Below are 25027 nucleotides of genomic sequence, written 5' to 3'. Positions count from 1 at the left end.
GGCACACTCCAACACTCAGACATTACTACAGACAGCCAGGGGCACACTCCAACACTCAGACATTACTTACAGATAGCCAGGGGCACACTCCAACACTCAGACATTACTACAGATAGCCAGGGGCACACTCCAACACTCAGACATTACTACAGACAGCCAGGGGCACACTCCAACACTCAGACATTACTACAGACAGCCAGGGGCACACTCCAACACTCAGACATTACTTACAGATAGCCAGGGGCACACTCCGACACTCAGACATTACTACAGACAGCCAGGGGCACACTCCAACACTCAGACATTACTTACAGATAGCCAGGGGCACACTCCAACACTCAGACATTACTACAGACAGACAGGGGCACACTCCAACACTCAGACATTACTTACAGATAGCCAGGGGCACACTCCAACACTCAGACATTACTACAGACAGCCAGGGGCACACTCCAACACTCAGACATTACTTACAGATAGCCAGGGGCACACTCCAACACTCAGACATTACTACAGACAGCCAGGGGCACACTCCAACACTCAGACATTACTTACAGATAGCCAGGGGCACACTCCAACACTCAGACATTACTACAGACAGCCAGGGGCACACTCCAACACTCAGACATTACTTACAGATAGCCAGGGGCACACTCCAACACTCAGACATTACTACAGACAGCCAGGGGCACACTCCAACACTCAGACATTACTACAGACAGCCAGGGGCACACTCCAACACTCAGACATTACTACAGATAGCCAGGGGCACACTCCAACACTCAGACATTACTACAGACAGCCAGGGGCACACTCCAACACTCAGACATTACTACAGACAGCCAGGGGCACACTCCAACACTCAGACATTACTACAGATAGCCAGGGACACACTCCAACACTCAGACATTACTACAGATAGCCAGGGTCACACCCCAACACTCAGACATTACTACAGATAGCCAGGGTCACACTCCAACACTCAGACATTATTACAGATAGCCAGGGACACACTCCAACACTCAGACATTACTTACAGATAGCCAGGGACACACTCCAACACTCAGACATTACTTACAAAAGATGCATTTGTGTTTAGTGAGTCCACCAGGCCAGAGGCAGTAAGGATGACCACGTGTTCTCTTGATAAGTGAGTGAATTTGACAATTTTCCTGCCCCGCTAAGCATTCAAAATGTAACAAGTACTTTTAGTTGTCAGGGAAAGTTGTATGGAGTAAAAAGTACAATATTTTCCATAGGAATTTAGTAAAGTAAAAGTTGTCATAAAAATATGAATTGTAAAGTACAGATACCTCAAAAATGACTTAAGTCGTACTTTAAAGTATTTTTACTTAAGCACTTTACACCACTGATTAATATCAACATTAGAACACTGGCTAGACTTGTACTGTAGATCAAGTTTGCTTCCATAGCCTCGTGGTCACAAGCAATTTATCTGAATTGTATGTGTTTGTTACCGTTATTGGGGTTAATAGTAATGTGTGTACACTGTTCTGTGTTGTCAGAGGAGAAGCCTGGACATCAAGGCTAGTAAACAATTAATATACTGTTTGGAAATGGAGTCCTTTTGCAACGGTTGCTGGCCATTGAGTTTATGTTCACCATAATTCATGATGGGGTGTGTATAATGCAGATTGTAGCGCAGCTATGAGTGATCAAAGGCACAAGGAAACCCAAGGCAATAGGCTGCCTGGGGAGAATCACATGTATAACCCCCGAACATAGAACAAACTCAACCTTCCCACTGCTGGTCATTCATTACCAGCAAGCATGGTGAACTCTGTGAACCTCAATGGTGTGATCACGTCATGCACCTCCAGGCCATATCACTTCCCTATGTCCAGCCAGGGCTGCCTGATGAAACCCTCTTCATGAGGATGAGTTGTTACTGTCTGTGGCACTGACACACGTCCTGGCTTCCCTGGCAGCCGCCGTGTCCCCACCTCAACTCTGACATTACCCAGGGACCTGTGACACGGGTCATGTGGCAGGGCCACGGCCCTTTGATCCAAGGGGCCTCAACTCATCTGGAGAGATTGGGTGTAAGTGTAATGGAATAGGACACCCCAGAGGAGGGGTGTGACATGTGACATCTATGCCTAGTGCTGCTGAGGGGCTTTATTGAGTTCCAGGAGCTGCTGCACTACCTCACATCACAGCAGTTTACAGTTTATGACTGAGACACTACATTGCTTATCTATATCCCAGGTCAGGTCAGTTTATCCATGGTCAATCAGAGTTTATCCATGGTCAATCAGAGTTTATCCATGGTCAATCAGAGTTTATCCATGGTCAATCAGAGCTTATCCATGGTCAATCAGAGCTTATCCATGGTCAATCAGAGCTTATCCATGGTCAATCAGAGCTTATCCATGGTCAATCAGAGCTTATCCATGGTCAATCAGAGTTTATCCATGGTCAATCAGAGCTTATCCATGGTCAATCAGAGCTTATCCATGGTCAATCAGAGTTTATCCATGGTCAATCAGAGCTTATCCATGGTCAATCAGAGCTTATCCATGGTCAATCAGAGCTTATCCATGGTCAATCAGAGTTTATCCATGGTCAATCAGAGTTTATCCATGGTCAATCAGAGCTTATCCATGGTCAATCAGAGCTTATCCATGGTCAATCAGAGTTTATCCATGGTCAATCAGAGCTTATCCATGGTCAATCAGAGCTTATCCATGGTCAATCAGAGCTTATCCATGGTCAATCAGAGCTTATCCATGGTCAATCAGAGCTTATCCATGGTCAATCAGAGCTTATCCATGGTCAATCAGAGTTTATCCATGGTCAATCAGAGCTTATCCATGGTCAATCAGAGCTTATCCATGGTCAATCAGAGTTTATCCATGGTCAATCAGAGCTTATCCATGGTCAATCAGAGCTTATCCATGGTCAATCAGAGCTTATCCATGGTCAATCAGAGTTTATCCATGGTCAATCAGAGTTTATCCATGGTCAATCAGAGTTTATCCATGGTCAATCAGAGCTTATCCATGGTCAATCAGAGCTTATCCATGGTCAATCAGAGCTTATCCATGGTCAATCAGAGCTTATCCATGGTCAATCAGAGCTTATCCATGGTCAATCAGAGTTTATCCATGGTCAATCAAAGTTTGGCATTCAGTTACACATATTACTGCATAAATACCAGCATGGACTAATGTTTTCCCATTTTCTAAACCTCTGAAATGAAAAGATATGCCCAGGGATATATCAAGGCTCCAACATTGTCATTATGAGCACACAGCGTATTTCTATTATTCAGTTTTGCAAAGCGGTGATGTGGCTATTGATTGATTCTAATAATAGGACTCTCTTTGATGAGCTCGAATCATTAGAATAATACATGCTCTGCAAACGCTATAATGCACTCAAAGAAGCCAGCAGTCCAGGGAGATAGGGGGAGAGTCATGCAGACATTATGGCAACTTACTGAGTGCTGGTCTGCACCAAAGCCATTTGTGGAGGAAGAAAGCATTTGTCAGGTGTCAGTTCTGCAAATTGAAAAAGGAGGAAGCAACACTATACCATATTTTACCGTACGGAAATGCACATTAAGGATTCTGTCACTAGGAGTATTTTAAAATAAAGTGCATCTCAGATTCAAATGAATGTAATTGGAATCTGAAAAAGACACATTTTTATAGTGTCAATGTGAAATGTATGACTTGTGTTTACCAACAGTTGCTATGCAACTGTAGAACAAAGCAATCAGAAATCTCACAAATATTGAAGGCACATATAGTGACAACAGATACCAGAGATTATAGTGACGACAGGTACCAGAGATTATAGTGACAACAGATACCAGAGATTATAGTGACGACAGGTACCAGAGATTATAGTGACGACAGGTACTAGAGATTATAGTGACGACAGGTACCAGAGATTATAGTGACGACAGGTACCAGAGATTATAGTGACGACAGGTACTAGAGATTATAGTGACGACAGGTACCAGAGATTATAGTGACGACAGGTACTAGAGATTATAGTGACGACAGGTACTAGAGATTATAGTGACGACAGGTACTAGAGATTATAGTGACGACAGGTACCAGAGATTATAGTGACGACAGGTACCAGAGATTATAGTGACGACAGGTACCAGAGATTATAGTGACGACAGGTACCAGAGATTACCCCCTTGACATCTTAAACTCGCTACTCGCAACATGTGAATTTGTGGGGGTGTCCGTGGGAACATGACATTGCGTGAGTGATCAGCATCAGGCTGTGTGTTAAATCAAGCCAATGACGGAGGAAGCTAGCAGTAGATGTTTGAGGCGTATCAGTCCGTCACGGTAGTGTATGCATTTGATCCACTAGCCTGACTCTGTGGAGGCGGCTGATGATGCCTCCACCTCTCCTTCTCCTCAGCAATCCTCACTGGTGGGTTGGGAGAAGCAGGGGTCCAATCATATCAAACATGAAGACAGCTCAGAAGCCACTCAAAACACTGACTTCCAGCCGAGCTGCGGCTCTTCTCTCACCTCATGCGTGCAGTGTCTGGGTACTTTGGAAAGTTTAGACCAGTACCTGACAACTCCCTTTCTCCCCGCTGGTACATCCCTACTCCTCCCTCTACCTTTGTTGGATTTGTTCAGAAATACACAAAATAGTTTGAGCCTTGTGTAAAATTAGACTTCTTTCAGAATGTATTTTTTAAATTCAGAACAGAGACTAGGTGTTTCCTTTTTATTTTAAAGAGGTTGAGATTAAATGGAAAATACTCTGATGAAATGGGAATGTTTTTATTTGATTGATTTTTGCCAGAGTAACAAGAATCTCAGACACTTAATAAAATGCATAAAACATGTAGAAACATACACACAAATGAAAGCAAACTGAAGCACTGACAGAAATTATGGTTAGGGAATAGCTATTTCATAGAGGGCTGAGCTGCAGTAACAAGGTTAAGAAACGATTTAAGAACCTGTCTGTGTTTGAATTAGAGATGAAGCCATTAGCCATTACCTGGGAGTCTTGACTTTAAACAAAAGGGTGTGGATATTTGCATTATTGACAAAAAAAATTCTGGTGCTGTATTGTTCACAGATTTTAAATTTCTCCAGCTACAACTGTTCCTGTTTATGTATGCTGAGCCTCTGTTCAGCAACATAGATGTAAGAGCTGTATGTGGAGCTAGATGGAGGACAGTGGAGCTAGATGGAGGACAGTGGCGCTAGATGTAAGAGCTGTATGTGGAGCTAGATGGCGGACAGTGGTGCTAGATGGCGGACAGTGGACCTAGGTGGAGGACAGTGGACCTAGGTGGAGGACAGTGGAGCTAGGTGGAGGACAGTGGAGCTAGGTGGAGGACAGTGGAGCTAGGTGGAGGACAGTGGCGCTAGGTGGAGGACAGTGGAGCTAGGTGGAGGACAGTGGAGCTAGGTGGAGGACAGTGGAGCTAGGTGGAGGACAGTGGAGCTAGGTGGAGGACAGTGGAGCTAGGTGGAGGACAGTGGAGCTAGGTGGAGGACAGTGGAGCTAGGTGGAGGACAGTGGAGCTAGGTGGAGGACAGTGGCGCTAGGTGGAGGACAGTGGAGCTAGGTGGAGGACAGTGGCGCTAGGTGGAGGACAGTGGAGCTAGGTGGAGGACAGTGGAGCTAGGTGGAGGACGGTGGCGCTAGGTGGAGGACAGTGGCGCTAGGTGGAGGACAGTGGCGCTAGGTGGAGGACAGTGGCGCTAGGTGGAGGAGAGTGGCGCTAGGTGGAGGACGGTGGCGCTAGGTGGAGGACGGTGGCGCTAGGTGGAGGACGGTGGCGCTAGGTGGAGGACGGTGGAGCTAGGTGGAGGACGGTGGCGCTAGGTGGAGGACGGTGGCGCTAGGTGGAGGACAGTGGCGCTAGATGTAAGAGCTGTATGTGGCGCTAGATGGAAGACAGCGGAGCTAGATGGAGGACAGCGGAGCTAGATGGAGGACAGCGGAGCTAGATGGAGGACAGCGGAGCTAGATGGAGGACAGCGGAGCTAGATGGAGGACAGCGGAGCTAGATGGAGGACAGCGGAGCTAGATGTAAGAGCTGTATGTGGAGCTAGATGGAGGACAGTGGAGCTAGATGTAAGAGCTGTATGTGGAGCTAGATGGAGGACAGTGGAGCTCGATGGAGGACAGCGGAGCTAGATGGAGGACAGCGGAGCTAGATGCTTTTAAACCAGCTCATTCCTTTATATACCTGAAACATGGAAACATACCGTTTACTGGATTAATTTCCATGTGTAGAACAGCCTTGTATGTTGTATCCGATGTATAGCTGGCCTTTGTTCTCACATCTACCCACTAGGTGAGCAGCACCCCAGCGTGTATCCGAGCACTGACCAAGATGATGTACTGCCCATACTGCCAAGCCATGCCCTCCGTGAAGCCCTGCAACAACTACTGTCTGAACGTCATGAAGGGCTGCCTCGCCAACCAGGCCGATCTGGACCCAGAGTGGAACCAGTACATCGGTAAGAGCCCTCCCTCCCTCCCTTTGTCTCCGACTGTGATTTGGACTGTTCTGACTTTGCTTCGTATAAAAAAATGCATTTTGTGCTGAATTGTTGTTCAGTGTTGTCATTTGTCTGCATTTAGTTCCATGGGCAGAACTTGGGCGCTGTGATAAGGTGCTTTTTACTGTTTGAATCCTTCTTTTTACCTTTGACAATTTATACTGGATGAAAACGCCATTATTCATTGGCTGGTGGAATCGTGCTGTATTGAATGGGCACTTGCAGTGTGGTAACTACACACTGTGAGGAACGCAGAGCTTTGTGTTAAGCAGTTCAACAGCAGCTTGTTCAGCTCGGGGAGATTACAAACATGAATATAACATGGACGTTATTTATTTATTACAATACCTTATTCAGTTTGGAGCCTTCATTTTGACATGTCAGGACTGCTGGAGTGATCTAAAGCAGAGCAGGCTAGCTGTGAGCTGCACTTTAGAGACACATGTCAAGAATGCCACTGTCAGAAACTAGCAGTTGAAACTGGGCCACAGCTCTCTGGATAGTTGTTTCATGTCAGAAGAGCAGAAGGTCCAATGTAAAGTACAGCGCACTGAGATGTTGCTGGAGCAGCGTAACGTGCGTCAGATGAATATGCAATGGTAAAATGAGGTTGACTGTTAGAACCTTGTTACTCACAGGTAAATGTAAGCTGATGTTATGTGTTTTACTGTCCTGATGTCCTAATACAGAGCTTGGCCACTTCAAAGGCTCCCTACTGTAGGCTACATCAGTCACTACAGTGAATGGTCCAGCAGTACTTGTCACTGAACCACTTCATTACAAGATTTGTCTAAGTGTATTACAGAAACCCTTCGTCATGGTGTGTTTTTATGTTCTTCTATTTGAAAATTGGGTGGTCTACACTGTTGCACAAATTGTTGGACAACCTACCTGAAATAGTCCTTTTTTTTCTAGGTTTGAATTGTTCATACTCTAAATTGGAGGATTGTTCCCAGGGTGTAGAGTAAATGTCAGTTTCATATCTTTTGGCTCTCTGACATTTCATATTCATTATAGGCTCAAAGATTTTCAATTAGCTCAAGGTCCAACCACAAAGAGATATCGATCCTGCTTTCAGAGCTTACAGTAGTGATTGCATGTCTGCCAGATGTCCCCTGAGCTTCTCGTTGTTCTTTAAGTAGTTTAGATTTTTTTTTTTTATAATAAACTGCTCAAATAATTAACTGCTATCTGTAATAACACTAGCATTGGTGGTTTCTGCTGTGATGGTGAAATCCATTTAGTTTGCATACGAGCTCACAAACCAATGTAGGATTATCATACACTTCAACATGCCTTTTCAGCCACGAATAGGACTACAGTGTAGTAATGTACTTCAAACTCACATGAAAACCAGCTATTCCAGTTGCTGTGACTAGAAGGGAGAAGCTGGTGACTACAGGACTTTGAGTGAAAATAGATCACAAAAACCTGGATCGACATGGAACTTGCATGGAACCCCTTACACTTGTGGGAATTGGCCTATATGGATAGGGCTAAATTGAAATGTGTCTTACAGAAGAAATATGGAAAGCATATGCATAACCATGGTAGCAATTAACAGTTTGGAGATTATGTTAAAATTATGAGATTAAAGGTGAGGACAAAAAACTGTTCACCTGACACAAGACTGAATCCAAACAGTAACACTGTTGATTTGATGTGCATTTTACATTTACTGTACTTTTTGCCGCATTTGTTGCTAACGAAATCTGAAAATACTCTGGATACATTCAGTAACATTAAAATAATATTTTTGGAAAATTTGGGGTAGGTGCAACATAAGACAAAAAAATGACAAAGGTTTGAGTGAGGGTCTAACTGGGGTTTCCAAGTGGCTACAAACCTCTCCAAAGTGTGCACAGTTCCTAAGTAATTTCAATGCACTTTTATGACTCAAAGAAGAGTCTTCAACTATAAGGTATTGTTTTTTTTGATCTCCTAGCTGTGGCGTTGAGGAACTAGAACAAGCACACTTGTAGTTGTTTTGTTTGGAACTCAGCCCTGCATCCCCGCCTTCACACAATAACTGTTGTTGTTTACGCAATCCAAAAACGCTCCATTATAAATCGTAATATGGGTCAGGTGGGCATAATTTGAAAGCTTGTTGTATTGCCAACATGACTAACTAAATTATAAAATAGGATCTTACAGTGTTAGGCTTTCACAAGGCAATTCAGAGAAGCAGATGGTAATTTTACTGCGCAGACTGGAGTGCATTCAGATGCCACGACAAACGTTCTTCACAACACAACAAACGGGGTCATTCTGTTCAGGACAACCCAGGGTATGACGCCATGTCATTTTGTAACTCTACATCAAACACCGTGATTATAAACTTTGTCACTATGTATTACATGAGTTTTATGTGCACATTTGGACTCTCGGATGTTTGGCTTGCTTGTATGACATCAAAGCAGTATATATTATAACCCTCAACATCTCATCTTATACATAGAATCCTCGTAATTTACAGCATTTCCCTCACTCGGACATTAAAACATTTGCAAAAGTTGCCCAATTAGCTGGAGGGATAAGGGCAACTTCTTGTCACGCGCGGTGTTCAAGTTCACAACGGCTGTCAGTCAAAACCCATACAGAGCTGTGAAAAGCAGAGCCAGAGCTCAGACGTCATGTACAGAATATTACTGTACAGCCACCATGTTCCAATTTAGGTGCTTATCATTGTCCAAATCTGCCATTTTCAACCCATATAGAGGTACGTAAAGATATTCATCTTGATTCCAGTGGCATCTATCCAGCCCAACAGTGTCTGCTCCACTGACTAGACGAGATACCGGAGAGGTGAAAAGCTAATTCAACCAAGGACTGAAAAATCCTTTTTCAGCTGGAAGCTGAGCTCCCGATAGCAACGATTTTTCCCTCAGCCCTTCCTCGTTGCTAGAACTCCGCCAGCAGGAAATTTCACTCTCTGACACAGTGCATAGGAACTCCTGACAGAACTTGGACAAGAGGGCAGTCATTCACATTACCCTCAGCCTGACCTTCATTTATCTTCAGTGTGTGGGGGGTTCGAGGAGGGACTCTGGTAGCACGGCCTTGAGCAGTCCAAAACAGATGTTCATTGAATGCAACTGTGCTTCTGCTTCCATTCAGTCAGTCAAGCTATCTATATATGTAATGCTTAAATATCCATCTCTTCTCAGAATAGCTGTGTGTGTATATGGTGTCTGTATGGACATTATGGGCAGCATATTAATACAAAAGGTATGCACAGCAGTAGTTATGCTACAGTAGGATGAGCCTTGACTAGAATAGAGTATATACATTTGAAGTCGTAAGTTTACATACACTTAGGTTGGAGTCATTAAAACTCGTTTTTCAACCACTCCATACATTTCTTGTTAACAAACTATAGTTTTGGCAAGTCGGTTAGGACATTTACTTTGTGCTTGACACAAGTAATTTTTCAAACAATTGTTTACAGACAGATTATTTCACTTATAATTCACTGTATCACAATTCCAGTGGGTCAGAAGTTCACATACACTAAGTGGACTGTGCCTTTAAACAGCTTGGAAAATTCAAGAAAATGATGTCATGGCTTTAGAAGCTTCTGATAGTCCCGTGTGGCTCAGTTGGTAGAGCATGGCGCTTGCAACGCCAGGGTTGTGGGTTCATTTCCCACGGGGGGACCAGGATGAATATGTATCCTGGTCCCCCCGTAAGTCGCTCTGGATAAGAGCGTCTGCTAAATGACTTAAATGTAAATGTAAATGATAGGCTAATTGACATAATTTGAGTCAATTGGAGGTGTACCTGTGGATGTATTTCAAGGCCTACCTTAAAACACAGTGCCTCTTTGCTTGACATCATGGGAAAATCAAAAGAAATCAGCCAAGACCTCAGCAAAAACAATGTAGACCTCCACAAGTCTGGTTCATCCTTGGGAGTAATTTCCAAATGCCTGAAGGTACCACATTCATCTGTACAAACAATAGTACGCAAATATAAACACCATGGGACCACGCAGCCGTCATACCGCTCAGGAAGGAGACGCGTTCTGTCTCCTAGAGATGAACCTACTTTGGTGTGAAAAGTGTAAATCAATCCCAGAACAACAGCAAAGAACCTTGTGAAGATGCTGGAGGAAACGGGTACAAAAGTATCTCTATCCACAGTAAAACGAGTCCTATATCGACATAATCTGAAAGGCTCCTCAGCAAGGAAGACACCACTGTTCCAAAACCGCCATAAAAAAGCCAGACTACGGTTTGCAACTGCACATGGGGACAAAGATTGTACTTTTTGGAGAAATGTCCTCTGGTCTGATGAAACAAAAATAGAATTGTTTGGCCATAATGACCATCGTTTTGTTTGGAGGAAAAAGGGGGAGGCTTGCAAGCCGAAGAACAGCATCCCAACCGTGAAGCACGGGGGTGGCAGCATCATGTTGTGGGGGTGCTTTGCTGCAGGAGGGACTGGTGCACTTCACAAAATAGATTGCATTATGAGGGAAGAAAATTACGTGGATATATTGAAGCAACATCTCAAGACATCAGTCAGGAAGTTAAAGCTTGGTCGCAAATGGGTCTTCCAAATGGACAATGACCCCAAGCATACTTCCAAAGTGGCTTAAGAACAACAAAGTCAAGGTATTGGAGTTGCCATCACAAAGCCCTGACCTCAAGCCTATAGAAATTTTGTGTGCAGAACTGAAAAAGCGTGTGGAGCAAGGAGGCCTACAAACCTGACTGTTACACCACGTCTGTCAGGAGGAATGGGCCAAAATTCACCCAACTTATTGTGGGAAACTTGTGGAAGGCTACCTGAAACGTTTGACCCAAGTTAAGCAATTTAAAGGCAATGCTACCAAATACTAATTGAGTGTATGTAAACTTCTGACCCACTGGGAATGTGATGAAAGAAATAAAAGCCGAAATAAATAATTCTCTCTACTATTTTTCTGACATTTCCCATTCTTAAAATAAAGTGGTGATCCTAACTGACCTAAGACGGGGCATTTTTACTAGGATTAAATATCAGGAATTGTGAAAAACTGAGTTTAGATGTATTTGGCTAAGGTGTATGTAAACTTCCGACTTCAACTGTACATACTGTATGAAGTGGGTACAACAAGTGCACCTCTGTTTGTGTGGATCGACCATTTCAGGTTGTCATTACGTCGAGGATCTTGAAGCTTTTCACCGTCTCAACTGGATGGGGGCATGCTCGCTCTGAAGTTCATCAGCTGCTTCGTTTTCTTGAGGGAGAGGTTATTTTTCTGGCATCACTCCGCCAGGGCCCTCACATCCTCCCTATACGCTATCTCGTCGTTGTTGGTAATCAGGCCTACCTCTATTGTATCGACTACAGACTTTATGATTGAGTTGGAGACGTGTGTGGCCACTCAGTAATGGGTGAACAGGGAGTACAGGATGGGGTTGAGCATGCGCCCGTGTTGAGGATCAGCGTAGCGGAGTAGACAAACATCCACAGGTAGCCTAGTTTTTTTTAAAGTGATTTGTTTGACAATAAGACAATAAGATGAAAACATCATGACTGATTGTGTTCATGCCAAATTAAAAGGTAATAATTAAAAAAAATACTGTTAAATGAAATGTTTAGCTAGTAACGTTAGCATATCAAAGGGCTGAGATCAAGCTTGGCAGATGCACTGTGTACTGCAAACCATGGAACTATTAGTATGTTCAGCACAAGAGGCTGGTGAGGGGAGGACGGCTCATAATAGCTGGAATGGAGTATATGGAATGGTATCAAACACATGGAAACTGTGATACCATTCCATTTATGCCGTTCCAGCCATTTCCAGCCATTGCTATCCACCCGTCCTCCCCAATTAAGGTGCCACCAGACGCCTGTGTTTGAGTGGCACTACAAATCAGTTCAGTTATTTGTGGTTTTGCATGTTAATGTAAAAATAATAATTGATTGGATTTATATAGCACTTTTCTACCAACTGAGGTACTCAAAGCGCTTTACATAGTAGGGGGAAACTCTGATGCACGGCGACCATTTTTGTGCCAGAGCGTTCACCACACATCAGCTATCAGGTGGAGAGGTGAGGAGAGATATATGGCTATTAAGGAGTTCATAGCCAACCCAACCCAAATGATATACCCCTGATATACCCCTGCGGGAACCTGCTTTCAGTAATTTATTTATGCAAAGAAAATGTTGTTTGTTTTATTTGTTTCTCAGTTGGTAAGACTAGCAAGTTTGCACTTTCTCTTTTCTTGCCTTAGGCGGGAAATAAATGGGCCAAGCGAATGACAAATGACTGAGTTATTTCACGTAGAACAAAATTTAAAATATTCAGTGAACCTAGTAGAATTCACTGCTTAAATAAGCACTGCTTAATTTCAGTATTTCAAACTATTAAGAAAAGGGCTGAGTGGGAAAGGTGCTGTACCTTTTAAAGATTGATTGAACCCACTGTGACAATTAAAACCTACCCAAACCAGAAACCGTGGATAGATGGAAGCGTTCGCGCTAAACTAAAAGCGCAAACCCTCGCATTTAACCATGGCAACGTGACTGGGAATATGGTTGAATATAAACAGTGTAGTTATTCCCTCCGTAAGGCAATCAAACGGGCAATACGTCAGTACAGAGACAAAAGTGGAGTTGCAATTCAACAGCTCAGACACGAGAGATTGATTAATCGTAAAGGTCATGACGCAGTTATCACACGCATAACATATCAGACACCAAAACGTTTCCAGACTAAACCAGTGGTTAAGACGTATCAGATGAAACATTACAGCATTGAAGATCATTTTCAGAGGCTTTTATCTATGCATACCACCTGTCTGCACATCGAACATATGCCTACTGCTGTTTTAACATGAATCAGACAGTAGAAAGGACAAATGTTTAAATATGCTAATCTGTCAGCTGAATTCAAGCAAAATGGTTAAAGGGGTTGTTTTTCTTATTCGTGTAATTAAAATAGAAGCAATAAATCATGGATTATATTGGTTCCACTGAGTGGCCAGTGTCTAATCCATTTGTTCCCATTGCAGGATAAATCCATGCTGACCCCTGCATGAAAAACAACAAGAATGGCTCAGTCTATGAATTATGGAAACAGGTGGCAGACATCCTTTATTCAACCTGCGTTATGAATTATGGAAACAGGTGGCAGACATCCTTTATTCAACCTGCGTTATGAATTATGGAAACAGGTGGCAGACATCCTTTATTCAACCTGCGTTATGAATTATGGAAACAGGTGGCAGACATCCTTTATTCAACCTGCGTTATGAATTATGGAAACAGGTGGCAGACATCCTTTATTCAACCTGCGTTATGAATTATGGAAACAGGTGGCAGACATCCTTTATTCAACCTGCGTTATGAATTATGGAAACAGGTGGCAGACATCCTTTATTCAACCTGCGTTATGAATTATGGCACGCATGTGAATCATTCCACTCCAGGGGTTGTTAGGTTTTGTAAAACCTATGTTCATATTGTCTGCCAGTAAGAACATATACTCTTATATTCTCCACCCGGCACAGCCAGAAGAGGACTGGCCACCCCTCAGAGCCTGGTTCCTCTCTAGGTTTCTTCCTAGGTTCTGGCCTTTCTATGGAGTTTTTCCTAGCCACCTTACTTCCACGTCTGCATAGCTTGCTGTTTGGGGTTTAAGGATGGGTTTCTGTATAAGCACTTTGTGACATCTGCTGACGTAAAATGGGCTTTATAAATACATTTGATTTGATCCAGTAATAGAAAAACTGAGTAGTCATGTGAAGTAAGATTAGATTAGATGAGATTATATTTTGTAATTTCTTTTGATAGGATGAATCATCTGAAGCATTGAGTAAGCTAACTAATGAACATCTGTCAGTCCACACCTGACTACTCCTCACTGAACATATGCTGCGTTCACCAACCAAGGGTTTAGTACAGAGTGCAAATTACGGGTGGCCCAATGGTGGTCTCAGACCCCCTGAATGAGACGTGAGTCCCCCTAAATCCAAGAAGGTAAAACTAATAATGCTAATTTAACTAACCCCTAAATTAAACGAACACCCCCACCTCTGTCATGGCTTAATTTTGTTTTTCCCCATGTGGTTGTACTTGTCATCCCGGGATAGTCCCGCCCCTTTTCAGTTGTCCCAACTTTTCTTTCTACCCCAAATATTTTTTTGTCAGCAAGAAGCATTAAATGAATTTATGCTACAAGTGTCATTACACTGAATGTCATGAAACTTTTTGGGGTGTTGTGTAACAGATGTCTCTTTCCATTCATCAAATGGCACTAGTGCACTTTTTGAATTCTGGAGTGGACGAACATGCGCAGGTAGCCTACTATCACTACTGGTTGTGTTCATGCCAAATTAAAAGGTCATCAAAAATATATATTGTAAAATGTCTAGCTATTAATGTCAGCATATAAAACATGAATGTTTACCCCTCTCATATGAATATAAAAGTACAGTTTCAGCGTATTAAAGTTACCTTAAAAAAACCCATCAATATCATCATTATACTGTAAAAGTCATTATATGAGGCAAATGCCAAATTGTGACTGAAGATGTTGATAATTCCCCTGGTGAGTTGATCAGCTTCTTGATGCATGCATCCTGCCTGTACGGTGGCTCAGAGCAGCCAAGGTGGGGAATAACACCCTGTCTTAAAGATACAGCGACAGTTTCAGAATGTAACAGGCTGTTACTGCAATTTCAGGTAAAACTTCAATGAAACAAGTCTCAAATATAATGTCCAAAGTTCAGCTGTGCTATTAGTATTTATACTGTAAGCATTTTAGGATCAGTGAGACAATTCTGTTTACACTGCCGTGCTTAGAGGGGGGCAACTGTCGGGCGACTGTCATGCGTGACCTCCAGAGGTAGCGTTCAAGATGTAAGAAAAACGCAAGATTACATTACAGTAATGTCTCTCTCGATACCTCTGGAGAATCTCTAAAAATTCTCCTTAATTCTCATCAACGAGAATAGAACCGTATACTCTCAGTTTGTGTAATGGCTGGTTATAATTCCATAGACTCAGTTTGTGTAATGGCTGGTTATAATTCCATAGACTCAGTTTGTGTAATGGCTGGTTATAATTCCATAGACTCAATATGTGTAATGGCTGGTTATAATTCCATAGACTCAGTTTGTGTAATGGCTGGTTATAATTCCATAGACTCAGTTTGTGTAATGGCTGGTTATAATTCCATAGACTCAGTTTGTGTAATGGCTGGTTATATTTCCATAGACTCAGTTTGTGTAATGGCTGGTTATAATTCCATAGACTCAGTATGTGTAATGGCTGGTTATAATTCCATAGACTCAGTTTGTGTAATGGCTGGTTATAATTCCATAGACTCAATATGTGTAATGGCTGGTTATATTTCCATAGACTCAGTTTGTGTAATGGCTGGTTATAATTCCATAGACTGAGTTTGTGTAATGGCTAGTTATAATTCCATAGACTCAGTTTGTGTAATGGCTGGTTATAATTCCATAGACTCAGTATGTGTAATGGCTAGTTATAATTCCATAGACTCAGTTTGTGTAATGGCTGGTTATAATTCCATAGACTGAGTTTGTGTAATGGCTAGTTATAATTCCATAGACTCAGTTTGTGTAATGGCTGGTTATAATTCCATAGACTCAGTATGTGTAATGGCTAGTTATAATTCCATAGACTCAGTTTGTGTAATGGCTGGTTATAATTCCATAGACTCAGTTTGTGTAATGGCTGGTTATAATTCCATAGACTCAGTTTGTGTAATGGCTAGTTATAATTCCATAGACTCAGTTTGTGTAATGGCTGGTTATAATTCCATAGACTCAGTTTGTGTAATGGCTGGTTATATTTCCATAGACTCAGTTTGTGTAATGGCTGGTTATAATTCCATAGACTGAGTTTGTGTAATGGCTAGTTATAATTCCATAGACTCAGTTTGTGTAATGGCTGGTTATAATTCCATAGACTCAGTATGTGTAATGGCTAGTTATAATTCCATAGACTCAGTTTGTGTAATGGCTGGTTATAATTCCATAGACTCAGTTTGTGTAATGGCTGGTTATAATTCCATAGACTCAGTTTGTGTAATGGCTAGTTATAATTCCATAGACTCAGTTTGTGTAATGGCTGGTTATAATTCCATAGACTCAGTATGTGTAATGGCTGGTTATAATTCCATAGACTCAGTTTGTGTAATGGCTGGTTATAATTCCATAGACTCAGTTTGTGTAATGGCTAGTTATAATTCCATAGACTCAGTTTGTGTAATGGCTGGTTATAATTCCATAGACTCAGTTTGTGTAATGGCTGGTTATAATTCCATAGACTCAGTATGTGTAATGGCTAGTTATAATTCCATAGACTCAGTTTGTGTAATGGCTGGTTATAATTCCATAGACTCAGTTTGTGTAATGGCTGGTTATAATTCCATAGACTCAGTTTGTGTAATGGCTAGTTATAATTCCATAGACTCAGTTTGTGTAATGGCTGGTTATAATTCCATAGACTCAGTATGTGTAATGGCTGGTTATAATTCCATAGACTCAGTTTGTGTAATGGCTGGTTATAATTCCATAGACTCAGTTTGTGTAATGGCTAGTTATAATTCCATAGACTCAGTTTGTGTAATGGCTGGTTATAATTCCATAGACTCAGTTTGTGTAATGGCTGGTTATAATTCCATAGACTCAGTTTGTGTAGTGGCTGGTTATATTTACATGTCTTTGAGGTGCCTTTGAATTTTTGTATAGGGAATTGTCCTTTTCATTGAATAATGTTTTGAAATGTCAAATTTTGTAAAAACTTTTTTAAAGAGGTTTTTGTTGGGCTGTCCTAGAGAATTGATGTCTCGATCAGCCTATGCCGGTGGAACATCCGTCACCTGCTGTGGTGATGAATGTGGCCCTCTCTAGTTTACACCCCACGTGACATTATAATTTTTTGTGTTGACAGGTGGTTGAAACCGATGATAGTAAGCGATTTTCCTTCCTGCTCGACTACTGCAGTGCACACAACAAGACCACCCATTGTCCTTGACTCAGTTTTCTCTTCAATTATTTGGCTTCGTTGTGATATTGACTAGCGTTGTTCTCTCTGGAGGCCGTATGTCACCACACTGATTTTATTTGCTAATTTATTTTTAATTTGTGTGATTTGTTTCACCGGGGTAACCGGAGACAGCCACAACCTCACTATTCATGACATTTCTAACCAACAACATTTCCTGTCCTTTGTGGAGATTTCCTCATGAATAAAATATAGCAGAGGAAGGGAAGAAACTCCCAGCAGCAGACCTCACAACTGGCCAAAAGATTTTCCTCTTCTGCAAAGGCACTGCACTAAAGGGAATTGAAATAGTGAATATATTGTTCATTAATTGTGTGTCCTGTCCTTACATTTGTTTAAACATTGATCTAATTAATTGCCTCAACACCACAGCAGCTAATGAAGTCAGTCAGTAGGGACCTAATGCAACAGGGTTTTATTAAAGGTCAGGCACAGTCAAACTCGCGTTATTCATCAAATTGGGTCATGTGTGGAGGATGCCAGGTGAAAGTACAATCAATAAAGTATGAAAAAATGACAACTGTTGGCTCATCTATAAAACCCAGTGTGAAAACGCCTTGATCAAAGGAATGAGTTCAGGGGGAGCAGCCTATTGGTCGAACGAGTCACGTCACCCGTTCATAAATGTGCATACACCAATGGGAATCCTTATTTGCCCTGAATCACAGGTCTTCCTCCGAATGGGGGTTGGCTCACCATCTTCCATGCCGAGAATGCTGCCGAGCAAAACAAACTCCTAGCTAGCCAGTAGCGGTGCGTGGGTAAAATCACTAGGGTAGCCAAGCCCCCCCTAAAAAGAAAAAAAGCCATATTACAACCTATGTGTTGTGATAATTGCGTTGTTTGCTCTATAACCTCTTAACTCAAATGCCTTGCCACTGTGATATATAGGCCTAAGGCTGAGACAATAAGAAGACACAGTGAGAGAATAAATTCAACCACACCTTTGTTTCATCACAAAACCAGATAACAGCCTCTGTCCGGTGAAGTCCACAAAGCATTTTGCATGTAACAAACAGTTACATGACCTACAGCATGGTCAAGTAAGTTAATGTTTCCGACATTTTCGGGCTACTAAACAACTATTGATTTAGAACCAAAGAGAGTTACCACAAGTCACAAAGAAAACAGGATCTGCCTCCACTATTCCAGCACCATTTTAACCTCAACATTTCAACATCATCAAATCACCTCTGCTTAGTCTAAAAGATGACAACTAAAAGATACCCAAAATAATTTAGTCCAATCAACGTAAGCTAAATATCATGTGGCTGTCCATGGTTCTGATTTGTGTGTGTGTGTGTGTGTGTGTGTGCAAGTAGAAAAACATGTTGACTCACCCTTCTTGTAGAGAAACACCAATACAATCCTCCTCTCTTTCATGTTGATGAAACCGTCTATCACTCTGCCATACAGTACACACTTTTATTTTTGGTTGTCCTAGGCTACCTGGCTAAACTGTTTGCTTGCTAGCCTAACTTCCATTCATGGGCAACGTTAGCTAGTTAATATTAGCCTTCTACATCTAGCTACATATTAAACCTCCATCCTCTCAGGCCAGGGGCACAACAATGTATGAATTATTGGTTGGATCAGAATAGCTGTTATAATCATTGGCCATTACGCAGAATTAAGTAAAACCATAAGTCCAAATTCCTATCTCCATCCATGGCTAATTTAGGAAAGAGCGAATTTTAGTTAGCTGTCTAGATAGCCACCAGAGGACAACAACACAACGAGGTGCAACAATTAAAGTTTTTCTGTCAATGATGTATGCTCTGAATGGGATTTGATAGGAGCGATGCCAAATCCAAGCTGGCTTCCCTTGACACTTTTTTTTTTGGTGCGCCAGGACCATTCACAGCTGAGCTTGCTCAGTTTAGGTCAACGCTGATTGGCTAATTCTGGATACTTTTTTTGTCAAGGGAGGCCAGATGCTCGCTGGCTTCCCTTGCCTTCAATGCTACGGGCGGCAACAATGTCAAACTCGTTTGGACCAGACAGAATCAGATAGATGGCCTACACGTAGAGAGACAGAGGGGCGTTGTTTCGCTCACTCGGATGCTTTCTCCTGTGAGATACATTCAGCCTTTTGCGAATTGAAGGAAAATTATGAAACACAGACACGAAAGATAAATTATTTTATGTTTATTTATTTTCCAAAATGTTTAAGGGAGCCTGGCATCCTTGGCATCCATGAATACCCACCACTGTAGCTAGCTAGCAGGTGTTCAGCTAACATGGCTACGTATCGCATTGTGCCACAATGACAAATTAAAGATAAAGATTTGCCTTTATTTCCATTATGGATCATATTTCATACATTTCTGTTCTCAAATCAAACAGCATACTGATAGTCAAAGATGAGAGAGAGGTTACATTTTCTCAAATTCTGATGAATTTTTATTGGGAAACAATATTATGGGTGACGTTTTTTGTCACTCTAAGACTATTTATCTGGGAGATAGGATGGCTGTGCCCTTTACGCTTCATATGTCTCTGTCGCTCAGAGAAATGTCAATCTTGGTGTTCACCATTTGACTTGCATGGTGTCTCAAAGAGACTCTCTTGTTTGCACAAATGTAACCTTGAGTCACATATAATTAGAGATGGATCTGAATGAAAGACAAAAGCACCAGATACATAATATGAAGCAACACTTGGCAGTACTAAATGGATAATTATGATGGTTGTAATTGTCTTTGTATCTGGCAGACAATGACTTTTTGACAGAAGAAGGGAGTCTTCCCTATCTGGATTCTCTGCTTTGTTCACTCTGCAGCGTGTGTAAGTCTTAGCTTGACTGTATGCTTAGAAGAAAGGCAGAGAAATGACATGCAATTTGATAATGTATCTAATAATTAAACATATGAAGGTGCAATCAAGGGGGAGGGAGGGATGGGGAGGGGGGGGTGGGGGGGTGTGATTTAGCAAGGTCTTCTTCCAATGCTATATCCTACCCCACCACTGGAACCTCTGCTAAATGGATTTATAATGGCTGTTTGCTCTCGGACAAATCTTTGTGGCCGGTTCCACCACACAGGGACACAGGGTTAAGCAAATACAAATAACTAATCTTATATCCTTTGTGATATGTGACCACAGTTGATAGAATCCTGGAATCCATTCATGTCCCTAGGGGTGGGGAAAGGTAAGGGTTGAATAGTCAAAGCTGTTAGAAGAAATGGCAATGAGCCCTGCCTTGCTGGAACATTATCCCAAAAACATTAAGAATATATTCCTGATGGACTGTAGGCAGAGCCTTTGAAATAATGTTTTTACCTAATCTGTCACCAGATTGAAGGCAGACCAGAAAACATTTGTTTTTTACTAAAGACGTAGTGAAAACAGTAGTAGCCTGTTACTCAAATATGATCATAATTCACCTGAAATAAATTACTTTTTCACCATAATTTTGAACAAAAATGTGAAGGTTTGTAAAAGAGTTGCTGAATATGTATATATACAGTACCACTCAAAGGTTGGACACACCTAATTCCAGGGTATTTCTTTATTTTTTACTATTTTCTACATTGTAGAAGAATAGTCAAGACATTAAAACTATGAAATAACACATATGGAATCATGTAGTAACCAAAAAAGTGTTATACAAATCAAAATATATTTTTCTATTTGAGATTCTTCAAAGTAGCCACCCTTTGCCTTGATGACAGCTTTGCACAGTCTTGGCTTTCTCTCAACCAGCTTCATGAGGTAGTCAACTGGAATGTATTTCAGCTGACCACGACTCCATTTTGTTGCTTCCAGCCTATAGACAGAAACTAAAACAGGAAGCTCCCGCGCTCAGATCTGTCCAACGCTGGTCCGACCAATCGTATTCCACGCTTCAAGATTGCTTCGATCACGTGGACTGGGATATGTTCCGCATTGCGGCGAACAACAACATTGATGAATACGCTGATTCGGTGACTGGGTTTATTAGCAAGTGCATCGGCGATGTCGTACCCACAGCGTCTATTAAAATATTCCCAAACCAGAATCCGTGGATTAATGGCAGCATTCGCACAAAACTGAAAGCGCGAACCACTGCTTTTAACCAGGGCAACGTGACCGGAAACATGACCGAATACAAACAGTGTAGCTATTCCCTCCGCAAGACAATCAAACAAGCTAAGCGTCACTATAGAGACAAAGTAGAGTCGCAATTCAACGGCTCAGACACGAGAGGTATGTGGCAGGGTCTATAAAAGGAAAACCAGCCCCGTCACGGACCAGGATGTCTTGCTCCCAGACAGACTAAACAACTTCGTTGCTCGCTTTGAGGACAATACAGTGCCACTGACACGGCCCTCTACCAAAACCTGCGGGCTCTCCTTCACTGCAGCCAACGTGAGCAAAACATTTAAAAGTGTCAACCCTCGCAAGGCTGCATGCCCAGACGGCGTCTCCAGCCGCGTCCTCAGAGCATGCGCAGACCAGCTGGCTGGTGTGTTTACGGACATATTCTATCAATCCTTAACCCAGTCTGCTGTCCCCACATGCTTCACCATTGTTCCTGTTCCCAAGAAAGCTAAGGTAACTGAGCTAAATGACTACCGCCCCGTAGCACTCACTTCCGTCATCATGAAGTGCTTTGAGAGACTAGTCAAGGACCATATCACCTCCACCCTACCTGACACCCTAGACTCACTCCAATTTGCTTACCGCCCAAATAGGTCCACAGCCGATGCAATCACACTGCACACTGCCCTAACCCATCTGGACAAGAGGAATACCTATGTGAGAATGCTGTTCATTGACAACAGCATTTAACACCATAGTACCCTCCAAACTCGTCGTCAAGCTCGTGACCCTGGGTCTCGACCCCGCTCTGTGCAACTGGGTCCTGGACTTCCTGACGGGCCGACCCCAGGTGGTGAGGGTAGGTAACAACATCTCCACCCCACTGATCTTCAACACTGGGCCCCACAAGGGTGCGTTCTGAGCCCTCTCCTGTACTCCCTGTTCACCCATGACTGCGTGGCCATGCACGCCTCCAACTCAATCATCAAGTTTGCAGACGACACTGCAGTGGTAGGCTTGATTACCAACAACGACGAGACGGCCTACAGGGAGGAGGTGAGGGCCCTTGGAGTGTGGTGTCAGGAAAATAACCTCACACTCAACGTCAACAAAACAAAGGAGATGATCGTGGACTTCAGGAAACAGCAGAGGGAGCACCCCCCTATCCACATCGACAGGAGAGTAGTGGAGAGGGTAGTAAGTTTTAAGTTCCTCGGGGTACACATCACGGACAAACTGAAATGGTCCAACCTCACAGACAGCGTGGTGAAGAAGGCGCAGCAGGCTGAATAAATTCGGCTTGTCACCAAAAACACTCACAAACTTTTACAGATGCACAATCGAGAGCATCCTGTCGGGCTGTATCACCGCCTGGTACGGCAACTGCTCCGCCCATAACCGTAAGGCTTTCCAGAGGGTAGTGAGGTCTGCACAACGCATCACCGGAGGCAAACTACCTGCCCTCCAGGACACCTACACCACCCGATGTCACAGGAAGGCCAAAAAGATCATCAAGGACAACAACCCGAGCCACTGCCTGAGCCACTGCCTGTTCACCCCGCTATCATCCAGAAGGTGAGGTCAGTACAGGTGCATCAAAGCATGGACCGAGAGATTGAAAAACAGCTTCTATCTCTAGGCCATCAGACTGTTAAACAGCCATCACTAATATTGAGTGGCTGCTGCCAACATACTCAACTGCACCCACTTTAATAATGGAAAAATGTATGTAATAAATGTATCACTTGCCACTTTAAACAATGCCACTTCATATAATGTTTACATACCCTACATTACTCATCTCATATGTATATACTGTACTCTATACCATCTACTGCATCTTGCCTATGTCGTTCTATACCATCACATACCATCACTCATTCATATATTTTTTTATGTACATATTCTTATTCATTCCTTTACACTTGTGTATATAAGGTAATTGTTGTGAAATTGTTAGGTTAGATTACTCGTTGGATATTACTGCATTGTCAGAACTAGAAGCACAAGCATTTCGCTACACTCGCATTGACATCTGCTAACCATGTGTATGTGACAAATAAAATTTGATTTGATTTGATGAACAGATGTGCCTTGTTTAAAGTTAATTTGTGGGTATTCTTTCCTTAATGCTTTTGAGCCTATCAGTTTTTTTTTTTTAACATTTGATTTTACCTTTATTTAACTTGGCAAGTCAGTTTAGAACACATTCTTATTTACAACGACAGCCTAATTTACAATTACGGCTTAAAGTTGTGTTGTGACAGGGTAGGGGTGGTATACTGAAGATAACCCTATTTGGTGAAAGACCAAGTCCATATTATGGCAAAAACAGCTCAAATAAGCAAAGAGAAACGACAGTCCATCATCACTATAAGACATGAAGGTCAGTCAATCCGGAAAATGTCAAGAACTTTTAAAGTTTCTTCAAGTGCAGTTGCAAAAATCATCAAGCGCAATGATGAAACTGTCTCTCATGAGGACCGCCACAGGAAAGTAAGACCCAGAGTTTACTCTGCTGCAGAGAATAAGTTCATTAGAGTTACCAGCCTCAGATTGCATCCCAAATAAATGCTTCACAGAGTTCAAGTAACAGACACATCTCAACATCAACTGATCAGAGGAGACTATGTGAATCAGGCCTTCATGGTCGAATTGCTGCAAAGAAACCACTACTAAAGGACCAATAAGACGAAGAGACTTGCTCGGGCCAAGAAACACGAGCATTAGACCGTTGAAATCTGTTCTTTGTTCTGATGAGAGATTTTTGGTTCCAACCGCCGTGTCTTTGTGAGACGCAGAGTGGGTGAACGGATGATCTCTGCATGTGTGATTCCCACCGTGAAGCATGGAGAAGGAGGTGTGGGGGTGCCTGCTGGTGACACTGTCAGTGATTTATTTAAAATTCTAGGCACACCTAACCAGCATGGCTACCGCAGCATTCTGCAGCGATACGCCATCCCATCTGGTTTGCTCTTTGTGGGACTATCATTTGTTTTTCAACAGGACAATGACCGAACACACCTCCAGGCTGTGTAAGGGCTATTTGACCAAGAAGGAGAGTGATGGAATGCTGCATCAGATGACCTGGCGTCCACAATTACCTGACCTCAACTCAATTTAGATGGTTTGGGATGAGTTGGACTGCAGAGTGAAGGAAACGCAGCCAACAAGTGCTCAGCATATGTGGGTACTCCTTCAAGACTGTTGGAAAAGCATTACAGGTGAAGCTGGTTGAGAGAATGTCAAGAGTGTGCAAAGCTGTCATCAAGGCAAAGGATCGCTACTTTGAAGAATCTGAAATGTAAAATATATTTTGATTTGTTTAACACTTTTCTGGTTACTACACGATTCCATGTGTGTTATTTCATAATGTTGATGTCTTTACTATTATACAATGTAGAAAGTAGTAAAAATAAAGAAAAATCCTTGAATGAGTAGGT

General features: G+C 42.4%; 1 protein-coding gene across 2 annotated transcripts in view; it reads left to right on the top strand.

Moving 5' to 3' along the window:
• LOC139538996 (glypican-6-like) overlaps positions 1-25027 on the top strand; it is a 188247-nt gene that overhangs the window by 85681 nt on the left and 77539 nt on the right. For both annotated transcript variants that reach the window (XM_071341636.1, XM_071341635.1), the window contains exon 4: positions 6320-6485. In XM_071341636.1, the coding sequence (XP_071197737.1) occupies positions 6320-6485 (166 nt within the window). The remainder of the gene's footprint in view (positions 1-6319; positions 6486-25027) is intronic.

The sequence above is a fragment of the Salvelinus alpinus genome, chromosome 14 (assembly GCF_045679555.1).
Source record: "Salvelinus alpinus chromosome 14, SLU_Salpinus.1, whole genome shotgun sequence".
Classification (NCBI taxonomy): Eukaryota; Metazoa; Chordata; class Actinopteri; order Salmoniformes; family Salmonidae; genus Salvelinus; species Salvelinus alpinus.
The sequence above is the reverse complement of the archived record's forward strand: the minus strand, read 5'-3'. Positions and strand labels throughout refer to the sequence as shown.